The sequence below is a fragment of the Hyperolius riggenbachi genome, chromosome 1, assembly GCF_040937935.1.
Source record: "Hyperolius riggenbachi isolate aHypRig1 chromosome 1, aHypRig1.pri, whole genome shotgun sequence".
NCBI lineage: Eukaryota > Metazoa > Chordata > Amphibia > Anura > Hyperoliidae > Hyperolius > Hyperolius riggenbachi.
This window is the reverse complement of record NC_090646.1, coordinates 246,479,183-246,499,824: the sequence shown is the minus strand read 5'-3', so window position 1 is coordinate 246,499,824 and position 20,642 is coordinate 246,479,183. Positions and strand designations below refer to the sequence as shown.

Below are 20,642 nucleotides of genomic sequence, written 5' to 3'. Positions count from 1 at the left end.
ATTGCTGAATGCTCTGTCTGGTGTTGGTTTTCTAATGAATATTCAAATTTGTAAATATAATGGAATATCACTGCTTAGAAATCCACATTGAATCTTTCTTTTGGAGCCCACACACTTCACAATTTGAGCATCCAGTTGATTTAGACCAGGAGTGTCAAACTCAAATACAAAGTGGACCTAAATTGAACATTGGGACCTAGTCGCGGGCCAAACTACAATTTCTACTGGCCACGCCATGTTCCTCCCTTATCAAATTCCCTGTTGTCTTATGGCTCTTCCCCAACCCTCTGGCCCCATTCCCACCTAAAAGCGCAAAATGACGGCGATTACTGCCGAAAAATCACTGGACACTGCAGCGATTTACGCTTCTATAGCACTGAAATGCGATCGCCGGGAAATCGCCTGAAAATGGTGCTGGCTACACGTTTGCATTTGGCAGTTTGCGTTAATCGCCGGGGTAAATCGCCTAAGTGAGAACGGGCCCATAGGGTATTATTGCACTAGCGCTTCGAAATCGCCAGCAAAACACTCTAGTGTGAATGGGCCCTTAAGCAAGTTCCCCAGTGTCTAGTGGTCCTCCTCCCTCCTCCATACAGTTCCCTAGTGTTTAATGATCCCCCTACCTCCCCCAAATGGCTTTCCTGGTGTTCTAGGGCTTCACCGCCAATATAGCCTCCCTTGTGGTCTAGAGTGGGCCAAGCATATTGTAATTCAAAGTGGGCAAAACACAAAGAAAAAGAACCTGTACATAGACACTGCACCACCAATTCAATGTACAAAATAACAGCTTTTATTGAACAATAGCAAAATCCATCATAAAAACATCTAAAAAGAGTTAAAAACACCTAGAAAACACCTACAGTGGGTTGCAAAAGTGTTCGGCCCCCTTGAAGTTTTCCACATTTTGTCACATTACTGCCACAAACATGCATCAATTTTATTGGAATTCCACGTGAAAGACCAATACAAAGTGGTGTACACAGGAGAAGTGGAACGAAAACCGTACATGATTTCAAACATTTTTTACAAATCAATAACTGCAAAGTGGGGTGTGCGTAATTATTCGGCCCCCTGAGTCAATACTTTGTAGAACCACCTTTTGCTGCAAATATAGCTGCCAGTCTTTTACCAGCTCTACCAGCTTTGCACATCTAGAGACTGAAATCCTTGCCCATTCTTCTTTGCAAAACCGCTCCAGCTCAGTCAGATTAGATGGACAGCGTTTGTGAACAGCCGTTTTCAGATCTTTCCACAGATTCTCGATTGGATTTAGATCTGGACTTTGACTGGGCCATTCTAACACATAGATATGTCTTGTTTTAAACCATTCCATTGTTGCCCTGGCTTTATGTTTAGGGTCATTGTCCTGCTGGAAGGTGAACCTCCACCCCAGTCTTAAGTCTTTTGCAGTCTCCAAGAGGTTTTCTTCCAAGTTTGCCCTGTATTTGGCTCCATCCATCTTCCCATCAGCTCTGACCAGCTTCCCTGTCCCTGCTGAAGAGAAGCACCACCCGAGCATGATGCTGCCACCACCATATTTGACAGTGGGGAGGGTGTGTTCAGAGTGATGTGCAGTGTTAGTTTTCCGCCACACATAGCGTTTTGCATTTTGGCCAAAAAGTTCAATTTTGGTCTCATCTGACCAGAGCACCTTCTTCCACATGTTTGCTGTGTCCCCCACATGGCTTGTGGCAAAGTGCAAACGGGACTGCTTATGCTTTCTGTTAACAATGCCTTTCTTCTTGCCACTCTTCCATAAAGGCCAACTTTGTACAGTGCATGACTAATAGTTGTCCTATGGACAGAGTCTCCCACCTGAGCTGTAGATCTCTGCGGCTCGTCCAGAGTCACCATGGGCCTCTTGACTGCATTTCTGATCAGCATTCTCCTTGTTTGGCCTGTGAGTTTAGGTGGATAGCCTTGTCTTGGTAGGTTTACAGTTGTGCCATGCTCCTTCCATTTCTGAATGATCGCTTGAACAGTGCTCCTTGGGATGTTTAAGGCTTTGGAAATCTTTTTGTAGTCTAAGCCTGCTTTAAATGTCTCAATAACTTGATCCCTGACCTGTCTTGTGTGTTCTTTGGACTTCATGGGGTTTTTGCTCCCAATATTCTCTTAGACAACCTCTGAGGCCCTCACAGAGCAGCTGTATTTGTACTGACATTAGATTACACACTGGTGAACTCTATTTAGTCATTAGCACTCATCAGGCAATGTCTATAAGCAACTGAATGCAGTCAGATCAAATGGGGCCGAATAATTATGCACACACCACTTTGCAGTTATTTATTTGTAAAAAATGTTTGGAATCATGTATGATTTTCGTTCCACTTCTCATGTGTACACCACTTTGTGTTGGTCTTTCATGTGGAATTCCAATACAATTGATTAATGTTTGTGGCAGTAATATGACAGAATGCGGAAAACTTCAAGGGGGCCGAATACTTTTGCAAGCCACTGTATATAGGCACATGATAATGCCAGAAATATAACCTCACCTCTATTTTGTATCAGATACCGCACTGCAAAAAGAGCCCAAACTGAGGTTCAGACTGATATAAGGTTGCCTGTAATAGCCTGTGTTTGGTGCTAAAGAGAGCACATAAAGATCCCAGTGAGAATTATATATAAAGGGATATGCTCAAAGAACAAATCCTATATAGAATAGAGTGATGGGTATTTAATGGTAAGCACACAGTAAGTGGTAACAAATAAGGGGTAAATAAGTGATATACTATACCAGCCCAGGGTCACCAAAGATAAAAGCAGCACTTAAAATGGAAGTTTTATTAACAACCTAAATGGTCACTAATTAGAGCAAATAGGACATTTAATAAATGTGTATTCTAATGAAGTACAAGTGCACATACATGCATGCCCGACCTCTCAATGGATGGCGTAAAGGGGTTAAACACCTGTATAAATATTTTGATCCGTTTTTTAAATTATTTTTTTACCCTGTCTAATTCAAATGCAAAACAATTACAAACGTATTCCCCCTTCTATGTTATTTTATGTGGCGCAGCATAATATTGCTTCATGTTCAGGTCATTTATGATCCAAAGTAATTTCCATCAAGATTTAAAATTTTATGGCAAGCAAAGAACTGCATGTCCTTGCCAAACTTTTGACTTTGGGCTTCTGCCTGTACTGTGAGTAATATTTCTTAATGTATAATAAAAGCTACACCATTATTTCTCTGTTTAATACCTGTATGGCCAGACATTCCTGTGATAAATATGTGGGAGAATTAGTCACTGTGGTCATTTATCAATGAACTCTGTTTTTTTGTTCCCTGCTTGAGATGCTAGAAAAACATGTCTGGAGCTCACTGCACACTTGGTATGATTTCTTCGGAGAACTTTACTCCATCCTGACATAAGAATAAAATAAACGTTCACTTGTAATACATTACAGATGACTGTGTTCAGCATATAGTGTGTTTTCTAGGATTGTAAAAATCAATTGTGAGCCAAGAAAGTGAAGTAAGTATACAACATGACAAGAAAGATTATCCATGTTACCAGACAACCTATAGTCAATCCCTGCAATTTTCTTTTGCAGGGAGGAGACTAGCAACAGTTACCTTTATAAGATGTTACTGATATTTGAATGGTGTCTGAACATAGTATGGATCTAGAGATGCGTATTGATTCTAAATTCCTATCAGTTAATGGTAGGCCAGCAAGCACTTTTAAGGACCATACTCATGGCAAGATTTTATCTATCAAATGACAGATGAACGATCCTTCCAACCAACATTGTGTAACTATCTTTTTCCATTAACCCTCCAGGACAGGTATACATCGAGATCTGGCCCCTCCCAGGAAACAGGAAACATCCACAAGCCTCTCTATAAGTAAAAAGATTTGTCAGGTATCCGGCAGTATGGATGTTTCCTGTCCAGGGACAGGTCTCTCTATACCTGCGCTGCAGTCCTGGAGAGCTTGGGGGGCTAAGGGCTGTTGGTGCGGCGGAGGCATGTCCAGGAGCATTAGGTTTGTTATCCTGTGTTGTCCGCTTACCTCTCCATATTGCCTTTGTGGATGGTCTGAAAGGAGAGAGGGCTGCTGCAGCTTCTTACTGGCAGGCGCCGCCGGCTGGAATGGCGACTGCACGCTATGCGGAAAGCGGAGGCTGAGTGGGGCATAGCGTGCCATAATCCAAGATGGCGTCCGGAGTACTTCCGGTTCCGGTGTCGTCACTTCCGCCCGCCGGATAGAAGAGTGGGCAGCGTCCCCAGCGTCTCTGCACTCGTGCAGGACGCAAAATGGAGACACAGTCGGCGTCTGCTCTGAGCGTGGGCCAGCAGGCTGCTCAGGAGGAATCCAAGACGCAAGAGCCAAAGCCGGATACTAAGGTATCATTTATACACATACAAACAGTTGTTTATGTGAAGGCTTCTGTGGTGGCTCTTTGCTAGTACTGTGTTGTTGGGGATTTGGCTGGTGACATAGCTTTCGGTGGGAAGTTGCTCACATGGTTGTGTGTTTTGAAAATAGGCTAAGGCTGTTTTCAATAGTGGTACTTTATCTGTTTTTCAGAGCGCTGCAGCTTCATCTTCAGCTTCAACTGCTACAACTGTTACCACTGCTACTGAAGCATCAGAAGCTGTTAGGCCTAAAAAACGCTGTCCTTCTTGTAATGTGAAGCTGCCAGTGCATTGGAATAAGCTATTATGTCAGCAATGTTCTACTAGAGTTTTGAATGAAGAATCTGCTGTGGCTTATAAAGATTTTTTGAGAATGGTCCGCAAAGAAATGTCAGAATCTATGAAGGTCTTTAGAGAATCCATGTCTGCTCAAGCTGTTATTAATCAACCACCTGTACAAATACCGACTGGTTCTGGAACTGTACCTTCTGCTGCTCCTGCTGCGCAGCCGGTTATACAGCAGCCTGTGGTTATTGCTCAGTCTCCTATTGTTATAGACACAAGCCCGCAACAATTTCCGACTGCTTATCCTATAGATCAAACGGCTATACCTACTGGGAAATCTACTGATGTCTCTATAGGAGAGACATTACCTTCTGAGACACATAAGAAAGCAACTGCAAAAACGGATCGTCCTGTTTTATCAGATTCTGAACCAGAAGAATACTCAGATGAGATTTCTGAGTGTGATTCTGAGGAAGAATTATCAGAGAAAGATCAGGATAAACCGTCTAGATTTAGGTTCTCTGCCAGCGAGACAGATGAGTTATTAAAGGCAATCTATGATTCATTAGGGTTAAAAGATGAAACGCCTTCATCAGTATCTACACATGATGCATTGTACGCAGGAATGGAGGGGGAGAAACCAATGGTTTTCCCTGTACATTCATCAACGAAGCAATTGATTGATAGCCAGTGGAGAAACCCGGATAGGAAAGTGTTTTTATCTAGGGGGTTTAAAAGGAGATTCCCTTTTGCAGAGGAAGACTGTAAGCTGTGGGACAAATGTCCTAAGCTGGATGCGGCCTTTTCACAGGTACAAAAGGAAAATGAGTTATCGTTTGAGGATTTAGGTTTCCTTAAAGACCAATCAGATAAAAAGGCAGAGTTTGCTCTAAAAAAGACTTGGTCTGCTATATGTGCAAATTTCCGCCCAGCGGCTGCAACTACGTGTGTGGGCCGCACCTTAGATCTGTGGATGCATCAGGTAATGCGTCACATTAAGATGGGATCCAGTAAAGAAATAATCTTAAATTCCTTTACCGTGATGTTCAAAGCCATAAATTTTATTATTGACGCTGCAACAGAGTCCATTCGCCTTACAGCAAGGGCTGCAGCTTTGTCTAATGTAGCCAGGAGAAATATCTGGATCAAGACCTGGGAGGGTAGTAATATATCTAAAAACAAGTTATGTACTATTCCTTTTTCTGGTGATCTGTTGTTTGGTCCACAGTTGGATGAAATATTGGAACGAACATCAGACAGAAAGAAAGGGTTCCCCAGAAAGAGACCATTTAGACAGGGGAAGAAGTTTTTTCGTAAGAACCGTCAAGAAAATAAAGTCAAACCCCAAAATAGACGTAAGCCCTGGTCTTTTTCACGTGAGCAGAACAGACCAAACGCATTGTTTGGCAGTTCAGACCCCGCTGCTAAGAGACAGCAGTGACAGCGAACAGGCTGTGGGGGGAAGGTTGGGCGCTTTTTTCCCACAGTGGCAGAAATTCGCAACCAGCCCATTTATCCTCAATCTGGTCAAACTGGGGTACCACATAGTATTTCAGCAAAAACCCCCAGTGAAATTCAGTGTGACCAAAAATTTAAGGTCAGTCGAGGAACAGGCAGCCATGTCCTGCATTCTGCAAGACATGTTAACAAGGAAGGTAGTCACTTTGGTGCCAATCCTGGAGCAAAAGAGAGGATTTTATTCAAAGATATTCCTGGTAAAAAAAACCGTCGGGAAAGTATCGACTAATTTTAAATCTCAAACCTCTGAACCCCTTTATAAAACATCAGAAGTTCAGAATGGAATCGATTTATTCTCTCAGAACGTTGCTAACAGCCAATTGTTTCATGCTCAGCATCGACTTGAAGGACGCCTATTGGCATGTCCCAATAGAAGCGAAATCTCAAAGATTTCTCCGGTTTGCGGTAAAAGAGGGTCCAATGATAACCCATTATCAGTTCCGCTGCCTCCCCTTTGGCATAAAGTCCGCTCCAAGAATTTTCACCAAGGTGATTGCCGAGCTAGTGTCCCACTTACACAAGAAGGGAATAATGATTGTTCCTTACTTGGACGACCTATTGATAATGTCAGATTCGAGACAAACATTATTACTACACAGGGAGATAGTTGTGAAAGAGCTTCAGCAAGCGGGATGGATTATAAGTCTGGAGAAATCACAATTAGAACCCACTCAGAAGATTCTCTTTCTAGGATTTATGATAGATTCAATAGAACAGAAAATGTTCCTACCAGAACAAAAAGTTGCGAAACTCGTGCAACAGACGGAAGATTTCAGGAAAAGCAATGTAATTTCGATCCGAAATGCAATGAGACTGTTGGGGCTGTTAAACTCAGTGGCTCCAGCAGTGCAGTGGGCCATGAAACATGCACGTATACTGCAGTCCTGGGTGTTGAGAAATTGGGACAAGACAATCCAGTCTCTGGACCGATTGATAGAAATTCCGGAGACAGTGAAAGAGAGCTTAGAATGGTGGACAGTCCCCCACTCGTTATCTCAGGGCAGAGCTTGGCAGTTCCCTACACAAGTAATTCTGACTACGGATGCAAGTCTGTCAGGATGGGGGGCCCATGTGCAGGGTTTCAAAGTACAGGGTCTTTGGCAGCAGCATATGAGGAGTCAGTCCTCAAATTACAGGGAATTAATGGCGGTCAAGTTAGCCCTTATAGCAACTCAGCATTTGATAACGGCAAAGCATGTGCAGCTAAGGACAGACAACTCCACAGTCGTAGCCTACATAAATCGCCAAGGAGGAACGAGATCACACAAACTGTTGACACTAGCTTTGGAAATCTTGAACATAGCAGAACAGACTCTGTTGTCGCTTACAGCAATTCATCTAAAGGGTTCTATGAATTTACTAGCAGATCTACTCAGTCGCAAACAGCTATCGAATATGGAGTGGCAATTGAACAACGATGTATACCAATGGATAACATCCGTTTGGGGAACTCCAGTCATAGATCTGTTCGCCAATCAAGAGAATACCAAATGTCGTCAGTTTTTCTCCCTGAACGCCAAAGACAATCCGACGGCAGTAGATGCTCTTTCTCAAACATGGGACTTCAGTCTGGCATTTGCATTCCCACCATTGAACCTTCTACCTCTGGTTTTGAGAAAGATTGCAGCATCCAAAGCGAAAGTAATTCTGGTCGCCCCGAATTGGCCGCGAAGATCATGGTATCCTCTGCTGCTGAAGTTAAAAGTAGCAGATCCATTACCTCTGCCTGTTCAGGACAATTTAGTGTTAATTCAGAGGCAGCTGGTCCCAGACATCAACAAATGGAAGTTAACAGCTTGGTTACTGAGGAGCGGATTCTAAAAAGCTATGGCCTATCAGACAAAGTGATAGACACACTCATTAAGAGTCGGAAGAGGAATACGAGGGCTATATATCTGAAGTATTGGAAGACATATAATTTATGGAAGGAACAATCAGGATTTAAGTCGAATGAGATTGCTACAGTATTAGAGTTTCTCCAGAGTGGAGTAGAGAAGAAATTGGCTCTAAGCACGATTAGAGTACAAATTTCAGCACTTTCTGTTTTTTTGGACAGACAATTGGCCACCCATCCTTTGATTGCTCGTTTTGTGAGATCAATAGAAAGGAATAGACCTATTGCGGTCAAACCATTTCCGAAGTGGGATTTATCCTTAGTACTGAAGGCATTAACTAGGCCTCCTTTTGATTCCCACAAAGAAATGGACTTGCGTTTGTTAACATTTAAAACTATTTTTTTGATAGCAATTACCTCTGCAAGAAGAGTTAGTGAATTAGAGGCATTATCCTGTAGGAAACCCTATTGTATTTTTTATAAGGACAGAGTAGTCCTTAGAACAAGTTCAGAGTTTATTCCAAAGGTTGGAGATATTTTTTACAGATCTCAGGAAATTATACTGCCAACTTTCTATCCGATTCCGACAAATGACAAGGAAAAGGAACGACATTTATTAGATGTGAGACAAATACTTAAAGATTATTTGGAAAGAGTGGAAAATTTAAGAAAGACTGAAGCATTATTTGTAAATTTCACAGGTAAATTAGTAGGGCAGAAAGCTTCAAAAAGAACGATAGCTAACTGGATTAAGTTATGCATTTTGGAAGCATATAAAATTATGGAGGTTGTACCCCCAAAGAATCTTAAAGCTCACTCTACGAGAGGGACAGCAACAACTTGGGCCTTCAGAGCTGGTGCTTCTCCTCTGGAAATCTGTAAGGCAGCAACGTGGAAGAATTTGGGAACGTTTATGCGGCACTACAGACTAGATCGGATATCTTCATCAGACCAAGACTTTGGAAGGAAAGTCTTACATGCGGTCAGCCCACCCTAAAGGTTAGTGTTTTCTTGAGTATCATCTTGATGTATACCTGTCCTGGAGGGTTAATGGAAAAAACTAAACATTAGCTTACCTGGTAATTTTATTTTAGGTAACCCTCCAGGACAGGTGGGGTAACCCACCCGTATTGTTCATAAGCTATGTATATATTGTTATGTATATATGAAGATATGTTAATTTTGTGCACTATGAAAGAGGCAAGTGTTAATAGTTATAATAATAATGTGTATTTGTAATACGCTATTGGTTAGGTGTCAGGAGTTGAGACCTGTTGGTAGTTGTTTCTTGGTTATATACTGCCGGATACCTGACAAATCTTTTTACTTATAGAGAGGCTTGTGGATGTTTCCTGTTTCCTGGGAGGGGCCAGATCTCGATGTATACCTGTCCTGGAGGGTTACCTAAAATAAAATTACCAGGTAAGCTAATGTTTAGTTTTTTTTTTTTTTGCGGTAAACAACAGTTCTAGACGGCTGATGTACGACGATGTTCGTGCATTTTGAAAGACCGTCATGATGTATCAAATTGGATCAATTCATTCAACGTCTTCTGCATGTACAGATCTTTTGAAAGATCTTTCTGATAGTCTGTGGAACTTTCCTGTGCATCTTTTTTCAGTTAACGATCCTATCATTGGCAATCTTCTTGCAGTCTATTGCTGTTGTCCACATCCCATCGGTATACATCTTTAGTAGACAGATCTTGGAAACTTTGTTTCCAGCAATTCAGTCTTGCAGTGGGTACTTGGCTTTTATGCGCTTTGAGTCCTATGGGAGAAAGCGCTTTACAAATGTTATTGTATTGTATTATTGTATTGCATAGTGAGTCTACCTTCTGCAGATATGCCAACAAATACTGCAGACTGAGCATAAGGTTAGCATTTACCGGGACCTAGTCGACTGTAGCATAATCCACACTGATGAGGACTTACAATCATAAAACTTTTTATATATACAAAATACACTGCGCTTAACGGACAACTGAAGTGAGAAGACTATGGAGGCTGCCATATTCATTTCCTTTTAAACAATAACCGTTGCCTGGCAGCCCTGCGGATCTTGTCAGATCTGACAATAATGTCAAACGCCTGATATGCTGCATGCTTGTTAAAGAGGATCTGTATTGTTAAAATCGCTCAAAAGTAAACATACCAGTGCGTAAGGGGACATCTCCTATTACCCTCTGTCACAATTTCGACGCTCCTCGCCGCATTAAAAGTTGTTAAAAACAGTTTTAAAAAGTTTGTTTGTAAACAAACAAAATGGCCACCAAAACAGGAAGTAGGTTGATGTACAGTATGTCCACACATAGAAAATACATCCATACACAAGCAGGCTGTATACACCCTTCCTTTTGTATCTCAAGAGATCACTTGTGTGTTTCTTTCCCCCATGCACTGAAGTTTCAGGCTGCTCTTTTCTTCCTGCAAACAGCTTTGCCCTTGCTTCTAATTCCTCAGTATGTGAAAGCCCAGCCAGCTCAGAGGAGGATTTATCCAGCTTGTAAAAGATAACAGAGAAGAGAGAAGCTGCTCTAATCTAAATAACACACAGGCAGTGTGCAGAGAGGGGCCTGGAATTGTGAGTTCATAGCAGAACCACAACACTGAAGAACTTGGCAGCCTTCCAGACACAGGCTGACAAGTCTGACAGGGGAAAGATACATTGATTTATTACAGAGACAGTGATAGTATAAAGTGCTGCAGTTAGCCAGAACACATTAGAAAAGCTTTTGGAACTTGTAGGATGATAAAAAACAGGATGCAATTTTTGTTACGGAGTCTCTTTAAGGATCTATGGCTAAAAGTATTTGAGGCAGAGGATCAGCAGACTAGCCAGGCAACTGGTATTGCTTAAAAGGAAATAAATATGGCAGTATCCATATCCCCTCTTACTTCACTTGTCTTTAACAATATTTATATAATGGGGTTCGCTTTGTGCTAAGTGCCTCTCAAACCAATATTCAATAATCTTACAATAGTGCTACACAGTCCATGTAAAAATTTGACCTAGGAGTACAACGAATATTTCTTCTGCAGCCAACAATTTTGCAGTCCCCATTCCACTACAGATACCTGGTAAACCTACAGGAGAACTTCCAGGCAGCAGATCTTGATAGCATACAGTCAGTACCACCACACCACACCTCTTTGATAGAGAACTTACTTATGAAAGACCATTATGTGTATGTGTCATACAGCACTTGCAGGGTAGTTATGTAGGCCTCCTTCTGGCTCAAACAGCTCTCTTGATCACCTTCTCTATAAACACATCTTTATAGCATGGCCAATTAAACTCAGAAAAAAAGAATGATTCCCATAGTACTAAACGGTTCCAATTTTTTTAAAAATACCGGTACTTGTGCACTCACATTTAACATTTTTAAGCACATTGCATGAGTTTTTACTGGCTCTCCCCAGCTAGTTGGCCATCTGACCGTCTCCTGTTTCCTGCTGCAGATCGAGGATGCCTGAATGACGTTGCCAACCTTCCTGGTTCTTGTAAAACTCTTTCATGGAGGAGAACAGCTTCTGAGTGCAAGAGACCTTTTAAAAAAGGTCCAATAGTTCCTGTATTTTAGCTTTTGGGACAATGAAAAACGGTATCAGTCATATGTCACAACTTTTAACATACTTTTTTAACTTTTAATAAGAAAATAAAACTTTGGAACTCTAAAAAGTATTTTTCAAGAGTAGGAGGATAGATACAATTGCTTTTCTTATCAGTTTATTTTCGCCTTGGGTTTCTTTTACAGACTGACTCTTGCTTGATGAAAAAATGTTTTTTTAAAAAACTTCTTTTTGTTCAACTTCACCAACTGCAATTAGTTTTGAAAGCACGCTTTCTGTTGTACAGCAGCATAGAACTGTTAAGCTTCAGAATAAAGTGAAACACTGTCTATAAACCCATTCTGTAACTTTTTATAAACAAAATTGTTCACCACTGAAGGTCATCATGGTGTGGCTGCTATTAGAGCAGAAGGGAAATGTTGATGATGGATGCAGTTAATGTGTAAAGCTACACAATAGACAATTTTACCCATTGCATACGGCACATTTGAAATTCATTGATTAAGTTGGTTGCTCAGGCTGGGAAATTTTGCTTGATCGGTGGCAGGTCAGGAGCATTTTGCATGTGGCATTCGATTTGGCGACAACGACACAGTGTTGGCAATACTCTCACCTGTCCCGCTGGCACATGGTTTCCCGTCCCCGGTGGTTTACTTCAGGCTGCGGGTCTCCTCCTCTCTGTTCTTCTTCTCTTCCTGTCATGTGACACAAGCTGAAGTTCAAACACTAGAGCAGTGGTTCCCAACCTTTTCCGGGCCGGGGAACACTTTCTGACCATATTTTTCTCCGGGGAACGGCGGGGGGGGGGCGCGGGTGTTTGCGCGACCTAGTGGACAGTGCCGTGCTATGGGCGGGAGGGGGGGGGCGGCTGCATAGCTAGCATAGTTGCCCCAGTATAGGGAGTTTAGTTGCCCCAGTATGGTTAGTATAGTTACCCCAGTATGGTGCCCCAGTATAGCTAGTATAGTGCCCCAGTATAGCTAGTATAGTCCCAGTATGGATAGGTAGTGCCCCAGTATAGCCAGTAAAGTGCCCAGTATAGCTAGTATAGTACCCAGATAGCTAGCATAGTGCCCAGTATAGCTAGCATAGTGCCCAGTATAGCTAGCATAGTGCCCAGTATAGGTAGATAGTGCCCCAGTATAGTGCCCAGTATAGCTAGTATAGTTGCCCCCAGTATAGCTAGTTTAGTTGCCCCCAGTGTAGGTAGTTTCGTTGCCGCCAGTATAGCTAGTTTCGTTGCCCCCAGTATAGCTAGTTTAGTTGCCCCCAGTATAGCTAGTACAGTTCCCCCAAGTATAGATGCCCAGGAGGGGGGAAAACAGCGCTAGAAGGAGGGGCAGTGGAGGCAGCGGTGGGGAGGGGGGAAATATCCCCCCCACTCCCTCACCTGGGACCCCTCCTTCTGCCTCTCTCCCCCTCCGTTTAGCGGTGGCAAGTGCGGCTCGGCGGCGGGGAGGCATACGGAGAATTACTCACCACTTCCGCGTTCCAAGCGCCGGCAGCGTCATGTCGTCACACATCTCCGCCTTCAATGCCGCCCACTGTTATTCCTGATTAGCGGAAGCACAGTGGGCGGTATTGAAGGCGGAGATGTGTGACGACATGACGTTGCCGGCGCTTGGAACGCAGAAGTGGTGAGTAATTCTCCGTATGTCTCCCCACCGCCGAGCCGCACTTGCCACCGCTAAACGGAGGGGGAGAGAGGCAGAAGGAGGGGTCCCAGGTGAGGGAGGGGGGGGGATATTTCCCCCCTCCCCACCGCTGCCTCCACTGCCCCTCCTTCTAGCGCTACTTCCCCCCCCTCCTGCACCCTAAAGTAGGTACAGGTCTGGCGAGAGGCCAGACCTGTGTGCCGCGGCACACTGGTTGGGAAACACTGCACTAGAGATCTGGCAGCATACAAGCCAGACCTCTAGTGTTTGAACTTGGCCACCTATAAGTGTATCTTCTCACTACTTAGTAAGGATGCACAGTTTCACTTGTCCCGTTTCCACTAGGGCGAATTCGCATGCGTGGCCTGCATGCGAATTCGCATAGGCAATGAAAGTGGATGGGACTGTTTCCACTTGTCAGGATTTCTGAGCGTTTTTCTGTGCAGGATTTTTCTGCACGGTAGAGCCTGCAGAATTCGCCTGCGTGAGGAATGCAGGCGATTCGCACATAATGCATTTAATAGGGAAAACGTACATGCGTTTTTTGCCGCGATTTCGCGTGCGAATTCGCATGAAAACTAATGCAAATTGAACCAGGCAGTGACATGGTTAAATTCGCATATACCCTGCCTATGCGAAATCGCGGCAAAAATCGCCCGCGGAATCGCATCCGCATGCGATTTCGTCAGCGGTGGAATCCCGGTGATTCGCACCGCACTAGTGGAAACGGGCCCTAATGCTAAGCTGTTGATATGCTGAGATTGAAATCTACTGTATGTACTTACTACTAATTGATCTCATCTTTGAAGTCATTTAACAGTAACCTTATCTGTACAGCTTGTTATCATAATAACCACTAGAGATTTTGTCAATTACTTTTAAGTCTTGTTCAAGTTGGCATTCTTTTTAATTGCCAAGAAAACATGGCCTGTATATTTTTGGCTTTTGATTGAATGCCAGCCATAAAGATATATATTTTTGTTTTTCACTGTAAATAAAATCAGAGTGCTTGAAGAAGGGAATCCAAAGAAAAAGGAATAATGGGGATGCTGCCATTTTCATTACATTATAAACAATGACAGTTACCTGACTTCTGTGCTGATGCTCTGCTTCTAATGCTTGGGAATACACTGGTCGATCCGGCGGCCGATTAGCCACCGGATCGACTCCCGCCGCGTCCCTGCTCGTCCGCGCGGATCGATTGCCGCTCGTCCCCGCCGGCGGTCCTTATCAGCTGCTCGATTTCCTGCCATTGTCCGCCAGCGGGGATTGAGCAGGCGGGGGTCGAGTGGCATGATCGGGCCAGCTGAATATTATCAGCTGGCCGGATCAGCTGCTCGATACACGGTACAGAAACATACCGTGTATCCCCAGCATAGGTCACTAGCCAAGGATGAGCATGCAGATCAGATGATTTGACTCTGGTCTAACTCCACTGGCTGTTTGCTTGTTGCTGATGTGCGACTGAAAAATGACTAAAGCCATACACTGGAGAATATGGCCAGCAGATAGATCCGTATCCGATCATTATCTGATCAGAGAGGGATCTATCTGCTTGATTGCCTCCACACACTAGACACAGATTTTTAATCTATTTCAGAATGAAATCATTGAAAATCTGTGTGCCTTCCAGGGTCCCAGTCCCCCTGTGGTTCTCACCTGTCTGCAGCACCCGCATGGTCCCAGTCTCTGCCAGTCACCGCCGGCTGCTCCTCTTCACTTCATGTCCCCGGGCACCTGTGTAGTGTAATGTAGGGGCGCTGTGACCACTAGAGGCCCCTATTGTCTCCTGCATTACTTCACACAGGCACCCAGGTTAGGAAGTGAAGAAGACGCTGGGGACCAGCAAAAACCAGGCTGCGCGGGATACAGGTGATAGTATTTCTCTTAGGTCACCAAATCGAACACCCGGTTTGCTACCGCTCCCGATTTGCTACCGTTCAACCCAAAATTTTCCACCTGGACTGATGGACCTATTGAGCGAATTCCAGCTGAAATAGCTCGTTAGGTTGATTGAGCAGGCCAAATACTGCACCAATTTCTCACTGATTTGGTCATATTGGCTATATATCGACGGGGAAAATCAATGAGTTTATGGCCTGCTTATGGCTCAGTATGAGTCAGGCAACTGCCATTGTTTATAAGGGAATGCAGATTGCAGCCTCAGTATTCTTCTCACTTCAGGTTCCTTTTTAATGAACTATCCAGGAAAAAAAAGCTGAGGGCCAGGCGATGTTTTATAAATGTACAGCTGGACAAATAATAATGCCAGTACTTATATAGCACTTTTCTCCTGTTGGACTCAAAGCGATTGTGAGGCAGCCACTACAGTGCACTCAGTAGGCAGTAGCAGTGTTAGGGAGTCTCATCCAAGAACTCCTTACTGAATATTTCTTGGCTTACTGAATAGGAAGAGGTGAATTTGAACCCAGCTCTCCTGTGTCAGAGGCAGAGCCCTTAACCATTACACTATCCAGCCACAGAAAAATGCTACCCTAAGCTGAAATGCTACCCGAAACTCAAATGTGCAATCTCATTAAAATATATTGGAATTGTAAAGGACAAACAAACATTAAGGGCTGGTTCACACTGCAAGAGCTTTCTTAGCGCTAGTGATTTGAAATGCTTTTGCTAATGCAATGTTAAAGGTGATTTTTTTTTTTTAAATCACATCACTCAGGTAAGAACACACACACAGCATTACATTAGCAAGAGCTTTAAAAAACACAAGTGCTTATAAAAAGCTCTTACATTGTGAACCAGCCCTTACTGTAAGTGAGTGGTGAGGGAGAGGGAGCACTTCATCTAAACTCTGTTAGGTGTTATCGTAACTTAAGGCCTCTTTCACAGTGCAACGTTAAAGTCACACGTTACAAAAAAATTATAACGCAGACTAACGCACAGCAACACAAAGTCTGTGTGACATTTACAGTGCACACGTTGCGTTGTGTGTAACGTGTAACAATATTTAGAAAGTGCTGCATGCTGTACGTTTAGCAATACATTTGCTGTGTTATGTGTGTTGCACATGCTCAGTAATGTTTTTTTTGTTTTTTTTTAAAGTAACGCATAACGCAGTGCAAAATAACGTCCAATGTCATAACCTACATGCGCTGCGTTAGGGGCACGTTGTGCGACTTTAACGTCGCATCAAACTCAACGTCCCACTGTGAAAGAGGCCTTAAAGAGAACCCGAGGTGTGTTTAAAGAATGTTATCTGCATACAGAGGCTGGATCTGCCTATACAGCCCAGCCTCTGTTGCTATCCCAAACCCCACTAAGGTCCCCCTGCACTCTGCAATCCCTCATAAATCAGTCATGCTGTGAGGCTGTGTTTACATCTGTAGTGTCAGTCTCAGCTGCTCCCCCGCCTCCTGCATAGCTCTGGTCCCTACCCCCGTCCCTTCCCTCCAATCAGCAGGGAGGGAAGGGATGCAGGCGGGGACTGGAGTTCTGCAGGAGGTGGGGAGAGCAGCAGACTGACACCATAGAGATAAACACAGCCAGCTCTGACAAGCTGTTTGTCAGCAGCGTGGCTGTGATTTATGAGGGATTGCAGAGTGCAGGGGGACCTTAGGGGGGTTTGGGATAGCAACAGAGGCTGGGCTGTATAGGCAGATCCAGCCTCTGTATGCAGATAATATTCTTCAAACCCACCTCGGGTTCTCTTTAATTGGGCTGTCCAAGTTTAGGTGAAGCACAACCTGTAAGTAAGGCAATAGGTTAACGTACACATTCCCCCTATAAAAAAAAAAAAAAACAGTTTCACAGTTATAGCTTCCCCCCCCCCCCCCCCCTTCAAGATAAATATAACCAGACAGCTAAACATCCCCCAAATAACAGCATGTCTCCTTAAAGAGGAACTCCAGTGAAAATAATGTAATAAAAAAAGTGCTTCATTTTTACCATAATTATGTATAAATGATTTAGTCAGTGTATGCTTATTGTAAAATCTTTCCTCTCCCCGATTCACATTCTGACATGTATTACATGGTGACATTTTTACTGTGGGCAGGTTATGTTGCTGTTTCTAGCTGTTCTGGCTTTAACAGGCAGCTGTAAACAGCCATTTCCTGTCTGTGAACATTGTTACATTGTGGCAGTTTGCCCAGAGTACCGCGGTACCAGAGCCTCTTTTGGGAGGGGTTTCAGCACAAAATCAGTCACACAGCGCCCCCTGATGGTCTGTTTGTGAAATGCAATAGATTTGTCATGTAAAAGGGGGTATCAGCTACTGATTGGGATAAAGTTAAATTCTTGGTCGGAGTTTTTCTCTTAAATACCATTTAGGCAGCATAATAAAATTGGGCCGGCTTCTCTCTGAAATAACATAACAAAGTAGTATTACCCCAGTAAAAAAAAAACAGGCCACCTGCAAGACCTTAATATGAAAGACATTGTTACAAGACTGCTTCCACCCTTCATTAACAGCCCGATGACAGACCCTGAGTTCCAACAAGCTCTCAATCACCAACCTCCCCAAAATAGACCTCTAGAAACAGACTGCCCCAAGTGACACTCAGCAACACACAGCAACTCCATGACAACCCCAGTGACAAACCAGACTCCCAGTAACAGACAGCACCACTTTGACAGGACCCTCTATCAGGACTTCCCATGACAGACATACAGATAAGTTAATTGGTTTCCACCTAAGATTGGCCATAGACTACGATGGACATATGGCTATGCTAGGGATTATATTGTGAGGGTCAGTTATGGATAATACTATATACTCTGTACAGCACTGCCAAAGATGTCAGCGCTGTATAAATACTAAATAATAACAGGCAGCAATATGATGATGGACAGTACCACTTTAACACACTGGGCTTCCTGGCAGTAGACAGCCCTTTTGTTAGTGCTCCCCTTAGCAAGCACTCTCTACATCCAGAGCTGGCTGAGCTCATCTGCTTTCACAACGTCGTGGGTTGTCTTCCAAGTCTGATTTGCTGTGCTTCCAGACCCCATGTCATGTGACGCTGGAGGGCAGAGCTGAATCTGGGCCTCAGCCGGTTGCCTCAAAGTTTTAGGGAGGAAGAAAGGAGAACCTGTACGGGTAACAGGGTTGCTGTGGTACAGCTTCCGCAGTCATACTACACGTTTGCCAGTCTGTGCAAATGCTGAGGAAAAAAAATCCTGCCCCAAACACCAGTGTGACCAAGGCTCAAGTCATCAAAGTGTGAAACAGTAGCAAGTACCGTACATTATAATCATCGCACTGACTATTTCCACAATGCCAGTGTACATTCGGGGTGTATACCACAACTGCTAACCCAAGCCACAAGATATAAGGAATGAAAGTGGCTCTCTAAACGCTTTTAACTTTATATTACAGAACTGGCATTGAGAAGTATGTAAAGGCTAGGTGGTGTGTGTTAATTCCAAGCTGACATATTTATACCCTTTTAAAAAATGCCAGATACTTGGCTGTCATTTGGTTTCAGTAGTTTTAGCCACACACCTGCTACAAGCTGGTGTCAGAACACCTGCTATGCATACTGGTCCCAGGTCACTAACTCAGGAAATATGAAAGGCAGAGGAGCAATACTGCAGCCAGGAATAATAGTTTCAAAGGAGTTTCTACAACTGGAATGTTCTGTATACCATTCCTAATGATCCCTGTAAAAGTTATTTTGTGTAATGAGATCATATAGCTTTCAAATATTCATAATTTTCTATTTATAGACTTGTTGCCACACAGGTTTTCCAAGGCTGTCTCTGCTCATCTAGTAATCTTAGACTAGTTTGTTTGCTAAAGTGCTACAAACAAACAGTGGAAAAGTCCACTTGCAAACAGCAGAAGGTTGTGGCTGTTTACCTGCCTTGCAGCGCAGTTTTGCGCTTGTGCCTCCATGAGTAGAATGTGATTGATAAAATACTGGCTCAAGATTTGCCATATGGAAGCCTGGAATGCTTATTGATCATTTGGTCAAAATATGTTCTTGAAAATGATAGTAAGATGCTTTACAGATCACATTTAGAAGTGAAGTCCCTGTGTATTAAATATCATGATCCATACTTGTTTGCTTAAGCAGAATATCCCGTTGACATTTGCTTCATACTGAAAGTGTCATTTTGCTGATGCCTTCATGCAGTATGTCATTGCACTGTAATAGAGAGGGGGGTTAAAATATCCTTCCTTGTACACTGCTCTTCTCACAGGCGGCTAAAGACGGGCCTGTAATAAAGCATTATTTACTGTCCGGGTAATGCTAGCATGCAAACTGAAACCTGCCCTGAGCAGATACTGTTACTGTGTAAGTAAACATAATTGCACATGTCTGGGCTCTTAAATCTTTTGGTTAACCTATTCAAGACCCCAGGGTTTATTAGCAGACGTTTTTCAAGTTGTGTCAAAGTGCAAATACATCTGATGGCTACAGATCACCACCACAGTTGACTCTGTTCTTAATTAACACCCACTCCGGCCATGTGCCCATGCAAAAATGCAGAAAGGTATTTTTTGTTGTTTTTGATTATTATTATTTTTTTTTACTTTGTGTACGTTAACTGCTATTGCACACCTGAGTGAAAATGTTTGCCTAATAAAGTGCAAATATTTTGGCTGTAAAACTTTGAGTCATCAGACATGAGTATGCTGTCAGTAGAATGTCAAAATACCGGATTTGTATTTCAATGAAGCAGTGTTATAGCCAGAGGATAAGCATTACAGGTAGAAAACTAGACTTTCAGTCTAAGTCATTAGTAGTTGCCAACATATTTATAAAGACAGACGCATTTTCTATTTCCACTAGTATATTATGGTAGTGGAAATAGACCATATAATGGTCTATTTCGACTAGCATATTATTTTTTGAATGCGTTTTTCTGTACGCAGATTTCATAATTTTTTTATGCAAATTTTATTGCGTCTTTTCATATGTTGCCTACAATCAGCACATGAGAAACGGATGCGTGTTGCTTCATGCAGTCCATATTTTTTTCTGCATCGCACTGGATTTAAAAAAAACCAAATTCAATGGAAATTACTCCACTGACATGAATTGGCTTCAGTTTCAATGCAAATAATCGCCTTGTGATTCCGCACTTAGTGGAAACAGCCCCTTAAAGGGAGACTGAAGAGGTATATGGTAGCTGCCATATTGATTCCCTTTTAAATAATACCAGTTGCCTGGCAGTCTTGCTGATCTATTTTGGCTGCAGTAGTGTCTGATTTACACACCTGAAACAAGTATGTGGCTAATCTTGTCAGATTTTTGTAGAAACATCTGATCTAAATGCTTGTTCTGAGTCTGTGGCTAAATGTATTAGAGACAGAGGATCAGCAAGGCTGCCAGACAACTGGTAATGTTTAAAAGGAAATAAATATGGCAGCCTCCATAGCACTCTCACTTCAGGTGTTTTTTAAAGCGGACCTGAACTCAGAACTTCCTCTCTGCTTT

General features: G+C 43.1%; 2 protein-coding genes across 7 annotated transcripts in view; both read left to right on the top strand.

Annotated features, from left to right (window-relative positions):
• Positions 1–20,642, top strand: part of PDLIM5 (PDZ and LIM domain 5) — a 249,532-nt gene that overhangs the window by 74,904 nt on the left and 153,986 nt on the right. The window lies entirely within an intron of this gene.
• Positions 5,886–9,358, top strand: LOC137504247 (uncharacterized). The gene is made up of 2 exons (XM_068232406.1): positions 5,886–9,008; positions 9,343–9,358. The coding sequence occupies exon 1, from the start codon at positions 5,890–5,892 to the stop codon at positions 9,004–9,006; it is 3,117 nt and encodes a 1,038-aa protein (XP_068088507.1). The 5' UTR covers positions 5,886–5,889; the 3' UTR covers positions 9,007–9,008; positions 9,343–9,358.